Below are 14,355 nucleotides of genomic sequence, written 5' to 3' on the forward strand. Positions count from 1 at the left end.
GATGCAGCTTCCCTCAGCCAAGCAATACCAAGGTTTTCCTTTGTTGGCAAATGCTAGTTCATTTTTAAGAGCTCATTCTGCAGGCATTAATTTCACTTCCTCTTCCATGGAGGCATGTACAGCACAGTGGCTGTACATTAAAACTTCCCAATTTTACCTGAGAACATCTCGGCATTTGCAGTGTTTGCTATACTTCACACCACTCACGAATAAGAAATGCTGCATATACTGAAGTAACATTTAGTTATCTACAGCAAAACTGTTAGGTCTAAGGCTACATTAATCCTGAAAATCATGATTTTTCTGGTGCTACATCAAAACTGATCAATTCTCTCAACTCCTGGCACCAAGCAGGAGGAAAATACTGAACACAGCATATTTAGCTTGTAGCAACTCTCAAGTGTAACTTAACACTATTTTATGGTTTTCACAGTTCAGAGAGAACAAAAAAGCATAGCCTGAACTTCTTGTAGAAAAGATTCAAAACTGATACACCTCCCAGAATGAAGCCAGCAGCAGTGAGTTTGCTGTAGTAAAAAAAATGGATTTTTAAGTGACATCCAGTCACTCTTTTGGCACCATAGAGCACAAATTATCGATCCTGGGGATAACGTCACATTGCTAAGTCCCTCTTTGTGAGTGGAATAATGTTAGCAAGTTCTCATGACTGAGTGCCACTAACACCTGAGAAAATTATCTACAGCACCAAAGTATCACAAGCACAGTAAAATCACTTCACTATTTTCCTATGATTTTTGCATCTTAAGTATAGATGGAGAAAACTATATTTTACCTTTCTACAGCTACCAAGTCACATGTACTCCACTGCACTAGGTCAGCCATTTGTAAGCCAATGGCTATTATCATGCATGTAACACAAACCTCTGTCTAGGACCAATCTATTATTAAATAAAAGGAGAGAAATTAGAGAAAGGAAAAAAAGGGTTCTACTAAGGCCAGGAAAACGAGCAACACTTTGGAAGAAAAGGGAGCCAGATGAGGAAGGAACTGCAAAGAGTTTCTACTGTGACAAACTTGTGCTACTCTCCACCAATTTCTTCCCTTCCTTTGAAAGGGTCATTGTCATTTTTCTATAAACTCCCAATTTTATACTATATAAAAATAAAGCCCACACTTAGATTTCGGCAAGATCAGGGCCTAAGGCTGTGAAAAAAAACTGAGGGAATCCAAGTCAGCGTGGGGGTAGGCCAGAATCCAGATTTTATATAAGGGCACTGCTTTCTGCACATTCCATTAAGATAAAGGAAAATTGTCAAATAGTTGACACTGGCTCTTCTAGTCCATCAATAGGTTTGTTTGATAATTAACATTCAGTACTTACCTCAAGGCTGGGATGTGCAACTCCATCTTTGCCAACTAGTCCTAAATCCACTTTTCTCCCCATGCTGTCACGGAATTTGTTCACAAACATCTCCAATAACACACCGACATTTCCTTTCTTCATTTCCCTGAAACATTAAAGAACAGTGTACGCTGAAGACTGTACCTCCCTCCCGTCCTCCGATTTCCCCATCCCATACACAGGAAATGTCCTAGGAATCAGCAATACAAAGTACAAAGAAGAAACAAATGTATAAATACATATATACCAGAGTGTATCACATGCTGAACAAACTCAAGTCTGGCATGAACTTTGCCAGTCACCCAAAACCTTTAATGGGCTCATATTAACCCCATCTCTTGCAAACTAAACACATTTCTGGTTCTTTCCCTTAATCTTAACACCCAAGCCCTTCTTCATTACTTTTCTGAATGTGAACTTTCTGCCATGCCCTTATCTTTGTATATTTGGTACTGTTGTGGTTTATCCTTGAGTTATAGCCAAACACAAACTATCATTTAGGGAAAACCCAGCACACAGAAGACCCCCAAAGATGCTTGCAACAGAATATGGGGATGCTGGATACAATTTTCAGAAGCACCCAAATGACTAAGGTCCCATGAGCGGGGTAAAAGAGAAGGGAGAAATAGGAGCACAAATGTTCCCTCGAACTCAGAAGAAGCAGCTGTAATTGGAATCTCTCTATCCTGCTCTACTTCTTGCCTCCCCTTCCCTCATCTACCACCAAGAGAAAGGGGGGAGAAGAGATCTTCTCTGACTGTAAGATCTTTGGAGCAGACAGTGGGCATGTCTATCCTGGGGTCTGTTTGGTTTTGGTACCAAATGCAGTTGCACTAATGTAAAAACATGCACTAGTGCAGCTTATTATGCTACTTAAGCTGAAAAACTGCACTAGTGCAAGGCACATTTTACACTAGTGCAGGGTCTCTATCCTGGGGTTTTGCACTGGAGCAGTTAGTGGTGTACTTACTCTGGTGCAAAACCCCACACTGGAGTCACACCCAGCACTGCACCATGTTTGGGAAGTGCCAAACGTATTGTTGGCGCTACTGCAACACAACTGACAAATAATAGTGAAATAAAGGTAATGAGAAGCAAGATGGTGGAGGTGGTTTGTGGGCTGCAGGACGGAGAGAGGTCTCAAACTATTGTAATAGCCATAGAAAGTACTGGAAGGTTAACCAAAACTTTTGTGGTTTACCTCCTTATGAAGTCTTTACCTTACTGTGTAGTCTGGTCAGCAGTAGTATTAGTGTGTTCAAAATATACAGCATGTTGTGAAGCAGAATGCAGCTACCTTAGCAAAGATGCCAGGACTAAATTAAAGAATATACTAGCCTCTTGTAAGTAGGCTAAAGCCTTTTCCCTATAAAAATCTAGAAACCCAGGCTCTGTTATTACTCAGTTGAGGATCCCACAGCTGTCCTTGAACAAGGCCTCCCAGCATGGCTAAGTATGTAAGAATAACCATTAATGAATTTCTGGACAAAAAAGTTACATTACTAGCTGGATGATTAAAGGTACTACAAAACAGATTTACTCTAGTCCACCCATGAAGACTGTGTTTTACTAGAGATTTAAGTCAGTGTTTTAAAGTTCTAAAATAAAATGGCCTTAAATTCAGAAACATACAGAAAAGTTGTCTAAAGAAGCATCAAGGGCTGAAGTGACTTTTTTGTAAAGGTCTCAAAATACTCTAATTTTTGCTTGCAATCTCTCTGCTCTAATCTACTGTTAAATGGATAATGTGCTGAGTATCAATTTTAGTTAACTTATTTGAGATAAGTGAATGTTACTAGCAAGTCGTAAGAACATACTTAATTTTTCCAGTCAAGATTTTGCCTGCATACTGCATACCCGTCAAAGCAATATACATTCGCAGAATTTCATTTGTTCCCTGTAAGAGACATGATACAAATGTAGTCAATACCAGGTGCCCATTACGTCCAGTATTTCATAAACCTATATTTTCTTACATAATAATTTTTAAATAAAGAGTTTTTAATGTTTAAAATGTATGGTGTGATATGTTTTTTCCACATTACTTTTAAGAATTCAAATTCATTTTAGAATGAACCCCTCTTTGGTGGTCTATCCAAGACAAAGAACTGCCTCACTATTGCTGGCAGACAAAATACTGCAAAAGAATCAATAATGAATGAATTAAAACATGGGAATTAAGAGTTATAATTTTGAACACAAGTTCTTTAGCTAACATACCTACTTATTCACACCTCTTTTGCATTTTTTAAGTTACACATTTCATGCAGTTCTAGTTTAAAAGTCACCACAAGCAATCCAAAATATTTACCTTACTGCCCCAGCTAGATTAGATGGATACTTTTCAGCTTTCAGGATTATTTTACTTGATCTTTTAAATGACATTAATGAATTCTGGAGCCTCTTTTTCCTTGAAGCTTTTAGCTATTTTTAGTCTGATGAGATTCAAAACCAATTGTTCAACACATCCAAAGTGTGTCTGGTACTCAGTGACTGCTTTGGTCCTCCTCTTACTTAGAGAAGTCAACGCTGCAGATTTCACTTCTCTAAATAAAAGGAAAGGCCAACAATACCACTAATCATCAGGCATATTTGGTCTACAATATAAAAGTTAGAGCACTTCAAAAAAAAAACAGACTTTGCTCCCACAGATTTATTTTTATTTGAATACTCTACAAGTCCATTTTAATTTAAATCCACTTTCCTCTTCCACAGTTGCATTTTTAGAAACTAATTTCAAACTGAAATAAACATATCCTGCACTAAATGTATTTGCACATCACATTCAAATTGGATTTTTTTTTTTTTTTTCCTAGCCAGGCCTCAAAGCTTGTAGCTGCTAATGCTGATTTGGAGAGCTGTCTGTTATCGCTGCCACAACACATTAGGATTTTTCCTTGAAAGACGATGCAAGGCAATAATAATGCTGAAATAAACATAAGCATTCTGTCCTTGCCTGCAGTAGAAACATACTTTCTTGTCTGATAGTACTTGCTCTAGCCCCCACAATGAGATACACTGGAAAAAGTTTACATTCTTTTTGTCAGAGAAAAACACAAGTATCTTTAAACTTGTCAAGCAGCTACTTTTATGCAAAATAATCACAGCTTCAAATTAGGAAAACAATAATTTAGGAGGAAAGATTCAGAGAGTTAAAGCCTGAGTATAGCATTATGAACATCTTTAGGAACAAAAATTTTTGGCAGCATAAAATAAGGCTATACACTGCTCATTACACTTTACTCAACCCTCACCATACATAATCTACTGTTGGCTAATAGGAAAATAGGTATTGGGTAATTAATTTAAACTAGTGACCTATCTTACACACACAGAAATTTACTTGTATATAGTTGTTCTTTAAGCCCTATTTAGCGACAATACTCATTTTTCCACAAACTTTAAGACAATTTTTTTTTGTCCTTTTGAATTTTTGACAGAGGAAAGTCAATATGGTAGAGAATTGTGTTTCATCCAACTGGCAGAAAGCAGAGACATTCACTGTCTGATTAGAGGCCATTGGATCCCTGTTCCAGCTATCATAGTATTCTTATTCTGTGTATTTCTGGCAGCCATTTGCCAAGATTTTAAGATTGTGTATTAAGTGTCAGCAAAATCCTAGTAAACTGAAGCCTTCTCTCTGTGCATAGTACCCTGCCTCTGCAAAATCCAAGTTTGCCATTGAGACTGTTCTTCCTGTCTTTATGGACCTTTTAAAATATGAATGAAACCAGGAGGACAGAGTCCATTTTATTATGCTGAGCGCTGATTAAGTCAATAGGATTTTATGTAATACCTAGATGATGCTTATGCACTATGAAAGAAAGAAGAAAGTTATTGTTGCTAGAATTCTTTGCCCACACTTGTTATTTGGGAAAAGCGGTGAAGCATTTATTCCCGTTTCATCATTAAGATTTTTGTAAATTTTGCTTTTAAAAAAACAACTATATTTCCTATAAGTTGTGCACAGATAACCCCGCCCCCCAAATGCCAAGAATTCAAATAGGTTTTAACCCCAGCTTATATCTAAAGCAGACAAATTAGTGTTATATTAACACTTTTGGAAGCAGAAGGGGAGGAGGGTGGGAGAGTGAAAGAAAGCACTAGCAGCTGTGCTTTTACCTGGTATGCAAAGTTTATGCCCAATAAAAAGCTTTAAATTGCTAGTCCCTTCAGAAGTGTGAAGGTAACAGAAATGCTGACAAACTACTGCAGTATTAGCAGGTGCCACTCTAACATAATGAAGTCTTCTTTTGCTAGCTGTTCATTTTAAAATAAACTAGCCGAAACAAATATATAGGACTGTGTACACGGGATTGTTATATACTTGGTGCTAAATACCCTTCTTCAGAGCAAACAATTTACAGCATTTTAAAGAGGTGATTCAAATAAGATTTACTGTATTTCAGAGGCAAACTACAGTAGCTGGCATCAAAGAATGAGTTATTGAAAGCCTTCTAATGAAGATGGAATGTTTTAAGATCCTACCGATACTTGACTGGAGAATCTGGATGAAATAAACAGAAATATATTTCAAAAAGTTTATTCAAATCTTGTTTGGGGTCACCTAGGCTGATTAGCAAAACCTGTTTAAACCAAATCTAAAACACACATTTAACTCCACGTCCTAAGAATGACAGTATTTAAAATGGCAATGCCACAGGGCTGCCAAGCATCACTCAGTCTGTAGTTGCTGCTTTTACCACCAAGAGCCACTGTTTTGCAGGCAACCTGTTTGTTTTTCCAACTGCTGCTTCCAGCACTGGAGTCAAGTGAGAAAGGAACAGCTGGGAGGAGTAGGTGGCAGCAAGGGCAGAACGTGAGGGGGCTCAATAGTGGCCCAGGCTCCCATAGCCAGACAACATCAGCCAACCATCATCCAAAATATTGTTCCCCAGACAGCATCCACAGAGTAACCCGACACCCGAACCCCCAATTTACCCTATTATCCACCCCAGCAGCCTCAGACCCCTTCAGGCACCCACCGACCCCAGCTACAAGTGCCAAGTTTTGTGCAACTATCTGTCCTGCCACTGCTTGGGGTGAACTGACCACAAACTGAAGTTTGTTACATTCCAATTATTTGCAAATTTAATAATAATGTGCATAAAAGATGACACAGCTACACAGAATTTTGGTGGTTATGATGCTATCCCAAAAATACTAAAAAGAATAAGCCTTCCCACGATGAAGCAGATGCAGATCTAGGACACAGCTTTGTATTAAATCTTTCCAATGCAAAAGGACTCCATTATTCAAGTGAAAGGTTCCCAAGTAAGATTAGTAAGGAAAAGCTAAGAAATACTAACTTTTGTTTTAACAAAAACATTGTATCGAAAAGTTTTCTTTGGAGGAGGAAAGGATTTGTCTAGCTCAGAAATTTAAGAGTCATGAAAGCTCACCAGCCCAGGCATAAAAATGTATTTGTCAACTGGAAGAAGAAAAAAAAAAGTTACCAACCCCAGGCAAATAGAAGTTTGCAAGACTTGCCTCTCTTTATGAGGTACTTATATGGCCCCTATTAGTGTAGGATATTGAGTGCCTTCAATTTTTGATGTATTCATCCTCAACCGTGGTTTGTTTAATCTTGTGGGACTCCTCTACTTCAGTGGAGAATGGCAGCACTCCCTAACTATTACCCTATGATTTCAACAGGCATTTGCAAACAGAGCTCATAGGCCCAGTCCTGCCACATCAGTCTGATCATCTGACACCGAGCACAAAGTAAAGTAGGTAAAATATTCTTTCAATTGTCATTCATAAACCAGCCATAGTGACTCTTACACAGCCACCTTTACAGCGACACCTGTCATTACTTCCCTTGGACAGGAGCCATATTGCTTCTGTATTACTCCCTGACAGATCAGGGTGTCACTATAAAGTCTGGCCTATTAAGGAACATAATGAACAGCTTAAAAAGGAATGCAGCCAGAAGGGTGTAAATTAAGAGGAATATACATTTGAGAACATGGTCCCTTTATGCTTAATTGGAATGCACAAGACCCCTGACAAAAGAAATGAGAATCATTTGTACTATTTTAATTTATCCTCTAATCTACTCCTTTCTACTCTGTTAGATTCCTGGGACAACATAAAATGTATTTGCTACATAGGTACTTATTTTGTTCTTTTATTTAAAAAAGGAAACCCTTTCCCACCATATTTTTTTAGCCTGTTTTAATATTTTTGGCTGACAATCAAATGCTTGGGGGGTAGGAGGCACAGCAAGTTCCTCTTGCTCAATTCATACATCAGACCATTTTATACCATTGGTTTCTGCCAATGGTTTATACCATTTTATACAATGTTGCTTTTCTGTATCTTAATTTTGAAATTCTATTTGTTGACTTCAACGGGCTTTCTTCTGCTAGTCCACAAATATGTAACAGCACAAGAAAAAGAGGAAGCTGTACATTAATTAGAACAAAAGAAATTGTCAGCCAGTAGGACTATCACATATTTCATTGCTTTAAATAAGGAAACCTTGAAAAGTTATTGTAACTAACCCCAGATGCCTACTTGGCAAGCAGAAGCAGAACAGGGAGTGAACCTGATATTGAAGAGTTTGGTGCCAGAGTCCATTATATGATTGTTCTAACACAGGGTTCCCCAACCGAGTGCCCGTGGGTGCCATGGTGTCTGCAGGGGCATCTAAATGCACCCGCGTCCTGGCCAGCGGTCGAGCATCCGCCAAAATGCCGTCAAATTTCGGCGGCATCGCCCTGGATGACGCCACTTGCCGCCGACAAGCGGCATCATCCAGAGGCGTTGCCACCGAAATTCAGCGGCATTTCGGCGGATGCTCGACCGGTGCCAGATGAAAAGGCTGGGGACTACTGTTCTAACAGTGGTAGACAAAACCCAGAAATAAGGAGGATTGATGAAGATGGGGTAAAGTACTGGAGATACCAGGCTGGTGCCAAATGTCTGATGAATTAAATGACAGGCCTGATCCTGGTTGCTACAAATCCAGAGGAAAGGGGATTTATTAAGTAAGAATGACTAGTAAATTTCTGTAAGACATTTTATAAACACCTCTAAACCAATTTTTTTTGGTAGGATGGGGAAGGAGGGACCAGGCCTTTCCTTCTCTACACCTCTGTTGTCAGCTGGTAAAATACTGTGCGTCCCCGCTGCTAGAGAGAAACAACTGACCCCGATGACTCAGTAAGGCCCTTATGAACTGGGATGACATCACCAACAAGGTCAGTGTATTGTCTCCATCTGGTAGTAAGGGAGGAATTTACCCAAGTGTCAAGATTAGAAGAGAAGACTGGATAGAAAGCGTTTTAAAAAAAGAGATGTAATTGAAATGTTTTTAGATGAAAGTTGACTTGACTCAGATTTCCTATAAATCTGGTAGGAAAGTCTTCCCGTATTTGGGATAACCAGAAGAAAAAAAAAATCCTTCAATCTGCCAAATCCATCCTTTACTTTGGAGGACCAACTTTGAGTTGGTCCATATTTTTGTTTCACTCACTAACAAGTTGTGGAGCTCACAGTTGTGGAGCTCACTGATTTAGTTAATGCAGCAAAATAAAAATCAGACATAGGTGTTGTAGAGCTAGGTGAATGCCAGTAACCTGACATTTATAGGACATTTTCATTTGTGGCACAGAATTTTTGATGTCCTGTTAAAATTAAAGTGAGAATTGCCCTTTATTTGTAATGGTTCTTCTGGGGAGAAAAAAAAAATCTATACTGAAAACCTGAGTCAAACACAAACTAGAGGATTACTGATGACCCAGCTATGAAACAAGGAAGGATGTATTTTGCAAACAAGATTTGTTTTTAAAAAAAAATCAGCAGCACTCTGGGACTGTCGTAGTCTTGGTGGTCTCAGACGAATCTTAATCAGATTTTTTTTTTTTAAACTTGTAAAGATTCTTCCTCACATGCTTCTTACAAGATAAGCTAAGTTTACCTATGCTTACGCTCCAACAAAGCAAGCTACACCACAAAATATCTTTGAGTCAAACAATTCCATTAGAGAAAGCAATTCCAAATATAGAAACTAATGTTCATGCATTCTGAAACACCTGAAATCTTTTCTAGAGCCCTTACCACCAAACCCGACCTGTATGTTAGCACTGATTCATCACAAAGATGAAGAATGAAGGGAAGTTAGTGTGAAAATTCTCTTGCTACTAAGACTTCACCCCAACTAACCTCTTATTTAAACAACTGACATGCAGTGAAGCATATTTACTTGGTGTAAGCTGGTTACAAGCTTCAGCTAAAAAGCATAAAGTAAATAATGGATTTTTTTATTTTAAGTCAGAATCCTTTGGATATAAAAATGCTGAGTTGGCACTGTGTTTTTTCCTTTCACTATGTTTTCTCCTGATACCATATTTAGTATAGCTACAGTACTATTATTTTGGTCAAAATGGTCAGTTACTAAATATTTAAAGAGGAGGCAATTATGTCAGTCAGAATCCCTTCCCCACAAAAGACATGCCACTCACTCTTTAGGGACAGAGAGATGCCAGTTCCACTGGGCATTCAAACTGTGTGCCCAAAAAGGAGCAATCTATGCTCTAGATCCTGCATGTCCTACAGTCTTTATAGAAGGAATACTTTTCTCCATGGCACACCAGATAATTCCAACATTATTCCAACTAATACAGCAGAAAACTTGAAACTCCAAATGAAGGCCATTAACATGATTCATTGTCCATTCTGAAAGAATTCTATATAGAACTTGTTTCATTTAGTTTCTAATTTATGCCAAGAATACTTGGAAGGTGAAGTAGTTCTGATTTACAGTAAGAGAGAAGTGTATTCATACTTGCCTCAAAAATCAAAAGGATCCTGCTGTCCCGGAGATACCGTTCATAGGGGTAATCTTTCATATAGCCAAGGCCTCCAAGAACTTGTAAAGCTTCACTTACACAAATCCAAGCACCTTCAGAACTAAATACCTGCCAAAAGCACAGTAACTTTAAATTACTGCTACAGTAGATGCCAACTTTAAATAGAAACTAGATTGCTATAGTCTTATATCCTAAGTCAAAAAGAGGGAGAAGACAAAGAATGAATTGGGATAAACTGTTTATATAAACAGCTTTCAAAATATGTATCTTGCAGTGGCTTTCATCCTAGACAATTTAAAGTTGCGATTTACAGTACATGGGAAGTGCACTGGTCCATAAAAATTAACGTTTGAACTGAACAGCCACTCCAAACTCCATATCCCAAAAGCAACATGATAATTCTCTATTAGGATGGTTGAACACGAGCCAATAGAATTAATTTTAGCCTGCTTTAGAGATTAATTCATACTAGAGGATGGATGCTGCCTTAAGAAAACAGCTACTTGTATTAAGACTGTAGAAAGATAAACACACCTAACATTTCTATAGCACCTTCCATCCAAAATCTCAGTCTACTGCCCAAAATCTCAAATGTAGTCTTTCATCCTTTTAAAAAGAGGATTGACTTTGTGGCACCCTGGCTCCTCCTTTCTCCTAGGTCACATGGAAACAACTGTGAGCTCCCTGGGGATTCAGATCCCATGAACTGGGAGAGAATAGAGCAGGCCACTCAACAGTTTAAATCTCCCCCAATTCACATGGCCAGGAAGCAAGTTACTTTGGACTGAGCATGTAGTAACATAAGTTCACCTTCCAGGTAGTGGAAAGCCTTCAGTTCTCAAGAACACTTTGCCAGTCAGCAACATTCTGAAAACTAATTTATGAAATGCTGGAGAGATCAATAGCAAAGCCCTGAATTGTATCCTTTTACATACTGGCAGCCAGTACAGAGGGCAGGCCTGACTCCCTCCCTCACCCCTAGTCTAAGGAGCAAGGGAGCAGCTGCATTCTGCAAGTTTCCCAGATTCTGAGTCAATTTCAAGCAAAGCCAGGACAGTGGCTCCTTACCAGTGACATTTTAACCGGGTGAGGAGGTCCATGCCTGGAGAAACACCTGGATACTGTTGCCTTTGACCATTGTCACAATGCAGGCCTCTCACAATTGGAGAGGAATCCAAAGTCATCCCCAAACTTCACACCTGCTGTCTCTCTATTTGCACCCCTACTCCCCAACTCCTGGGCATGCACAAGCAGGATCCTCAGAACAATTCCCCTTGCCCACCAGCAACACTTCAATCTTGCGCCAGTCAGTCTGACAGTGAAAGAACAGCTCTAGCCCACTCTGTGTAAAGTCAAATTTGAGAGGAGCTGAGGAAATTGGAACATTTGGATGAGGACTGAATTTCAGATGCTCTCTCTCTTCACTATGTGCGTAGCCAAGATTCGTATGTGGTGATGTCAAAATGCAGCTGCTTCTGGAAATTCTGGGGGGATTAAAGTACTTAGGCTACCTGTATGAGAGTGTTTCATATGAAGATAAGAGCCTAGATCAGGCCCTGAAGGGCCACCAAAATGGAGCGAGGGAGAGAGTGAAAACAAACCATGCTCTTTACCAGGTTCTTGTATCACACCCACCATTGAAGTGTTCGAATGTCTCGGATAAGAGGCTACAAGTTCAAACTCTATCAGAGATAGAGGTTTTAGTTTAAATGTTATTCTAATGTTTTATGCCTGGTCTTTTTCAATAAAATGGATTACCTTAACCATAGCTGCCTCAACTGAACAATCGGGCAGTCCTGGCCTGTCCATCATTCCTGCAGTGAGATAAGCCATGCTCTCCATTACATATGCTTTCACAGCCAGAAGGGTAAACTTTTCCTGCCAAATAGCAAACAAACATTTACCATGCATACATTTAGATGTAGAGTTGTTATAGTCAGGTCAGCAGTCATCATAATGATTTAATGCACTAAATTATTAACTATTAAATGCTATTTAGAACACTTAATAGCAATTGTATTTGTATGAAAAACCTGAAAAAGTTTTAAGTTTGATACATTTATACTTCTATACATTCAAAACATCAGCACACAAGCTTCTAAATTAAATTTATGCAGATTGAATACCAAGCATCTAGTAATCCAGCAACAATTTTTTTAAACCAGTAGCTGCAACAAAATCCTTCTCCCAAGTCATGAAAACCACAGGCTGAGAGAATCTTCTAACATAGGTTTTCAGTTTCCCAATTACCTGAATTAATCCAAAATCACTCAGTTTCTTATTGAACTGTTTTCTTGTACAAGCATACTCTGCTGTCATTTCTTTAAAAAAAGAAGAAATAGAGAGAACACATCAATGAGTGGAATCTTTTTAAAAAGGTATTTATATAATTTATTAAAATAACTCAATTGTTCCCTGAGCACATAATCTCAGCTGTATGCAAATGGTACATCTTACATAATTAAATCTATGCCCTTTAGACATCTATTTCCATCAGTAAATCTGTTGTGTTGATTGAATCTCGTCAGATTTATAACTCAGACTGCATTGGTGCAAAATAATTGCCTGAAAGATTCCTCTAACACATACAACATGCCATCAGCAGAGGGGAAATTGAGAGACCATAATCTGTACTCTCCTCTGCTATAAACTAGAATGGACTGAGGATGCATGGTATTTTACAGAAGAAAGTATTAAAAACTTGCAATTTTTTATTCTAACTTTTTAAAAGCAAAGAGTGGTAGCAGCAATGCGATTAAAACGCAGCTCCTTGTGATACAGAAAGAAAAGCCTTATTACAGGAGAGAAATCCTATCAATAGTTCTTTCATACACTCCTATTTGGGGATTACATCAAGATGACCCTTTTTCATACAAGGTGTCACACCAAACAACTGCTTTGTGTTATTTTTGCTATTCTGGAATCATTTACTGTTTATGAAATAGCTTCCGAGCAAGTAGAGATGTTAGTTAAATGTTACTCTTACTTGAATATACCAGTTGAATGATAGTTTTTTTGAATTTAAAGAGAATTGTCACAAAGGATTTGTCATGTAAGTATACAACGAACACCTTTACCCAGATTCCTACAAATGCAAGCCTTCAGATCTCTGAGACTATGCTTAAGCTTTAGGATACAGAAATTTAAGTTTCTAACTTGTATGTAGGTTCTTATGCCATGCAATATCTGATCACCTTCCAGTAGCTCATTAAGCAACGTGACTAACATCAGTTCACTAGATTACTATGACTAGAGTTGGTCAAAAATCCTTAAAGGAAACAGCTGTCAGAATATGCTGATTTGAAAGAATAGCAATGTTCTGGAGGATCATGTTGATTCTATCAAAGCTTTCCATGGAAACGAGGCAGGCAGGCCAGCTTGCCTACTTGGCTTCCTGCCTGCCTGGCTCCCATGCAGCCCACCACCAGCTGGGATTCCACAGAAACAGATATCCCAGGGAGCATATTTTGTTTAGAAAATGCCAAAAGGTTCTTGCAGTGGGAACATCTGATAGTTTCCCCCAAACAAAATTTTGCAGAATTTCAGTTGTGAAAAAATTAAAGTTTTTTGGCTTTTCATCAAAATTTGGGAAGAAAACTCATTTTTTTGTGGGATGAATTCCAATTCCAAGCCAGCTCTAACCATGTCTTGAGTAATGAGCCTCAAGCAAATATCACACTAAGCTAATAGAATGGGTCACTCAAAGATTATCCACATTATGCCCCAGCAGGGCTGGAGCCACCAAAATCTCCCCTCAGATAGCATTGTAATCCACAAGAGACTTTGTTGGTACCTTCCTATGAAGCAGTAACTGTGTTTTTGAAACAGTTTGAAATGATTGTATTGAAGGTGTCATTTGAGAAACTGTCAAAGGACTTTCAGGCAAGAGAAGATGGAAGAACTGAACCCCGTCCCCCAGCACAGGAAGCACATTTATCAACATAGACCGTGATTATCTCCTATCCAGAGTATAGAAAAATTTTGAGATCTTACAGAAACCAGTGAGTGGTAACTGTTGACAGAAGCTGATTTTAATAGCTGCCATTGTATACAAGTCTGAATGTTTAGGCAGCTGATAGATATAGACATAGCTATATAGCTATTCTCTCACACATCCCCACCCCCACCCCCCTATATCTGGTTGCTTTTAAAAGTAACCAAATATAGCTTTCAAAA

At 38.6% G+C, this 14,355-nt stretch overlaps 1 protein-coding gene across 2 annotated transcripts in view; it reads right to left on the minus strand.

Annotated features, from left to right (window-relative positions):
* Window positions 1-14,355, minus strand: part of ACAD9 (acyl-CoA dehydrogenase family member 9) — a 56,288-nt gene that overhangs the window by 5,816 nt on the left and 36,117 nt on the right. For both annotated transcript variants that reach the window (XM_039546414.1, XM_039546415.1), the window contains 5 exons: window positions 12,430-12,500; window positions 11,938-12,057; window positions 10,159-10,287; window positions 3,181-3,260; window positions 1,343-1,469 (listed from right to left, as the gene is read on the minus strand). In XM_039546414.1, coding sequence (XP_039402348.1) covers window positions 1,343-1,469; window positions 3,181-3,260; window positions 10,159-10,287; window positions 11,938-12,057; window positions 12,430-12,500 — 527 coding nt within the window. The remainder of the gene's footprint in view (window positions 1-1,342; window positions 1,470-3,180; window positions 3,261-10,158; window positions 10,288-11,937; window positions 12,058-12,429; window positions 12,501-14,355) is intronic.

Source organism: Mauremys reevesii, linkage group 7 (genome assembly GCF_016161935.1).
Source record: "Mauremys reevesii isolate NIE-2019 linkage group 7, ASM1616193v1, whole genome shotgun sequence".
Classification (NCBI taxonomy): Eukaryota; Metazoa; Chordata; order Testudines; family Geoemydidae; genus Mauremys; species Mauremys reevesii.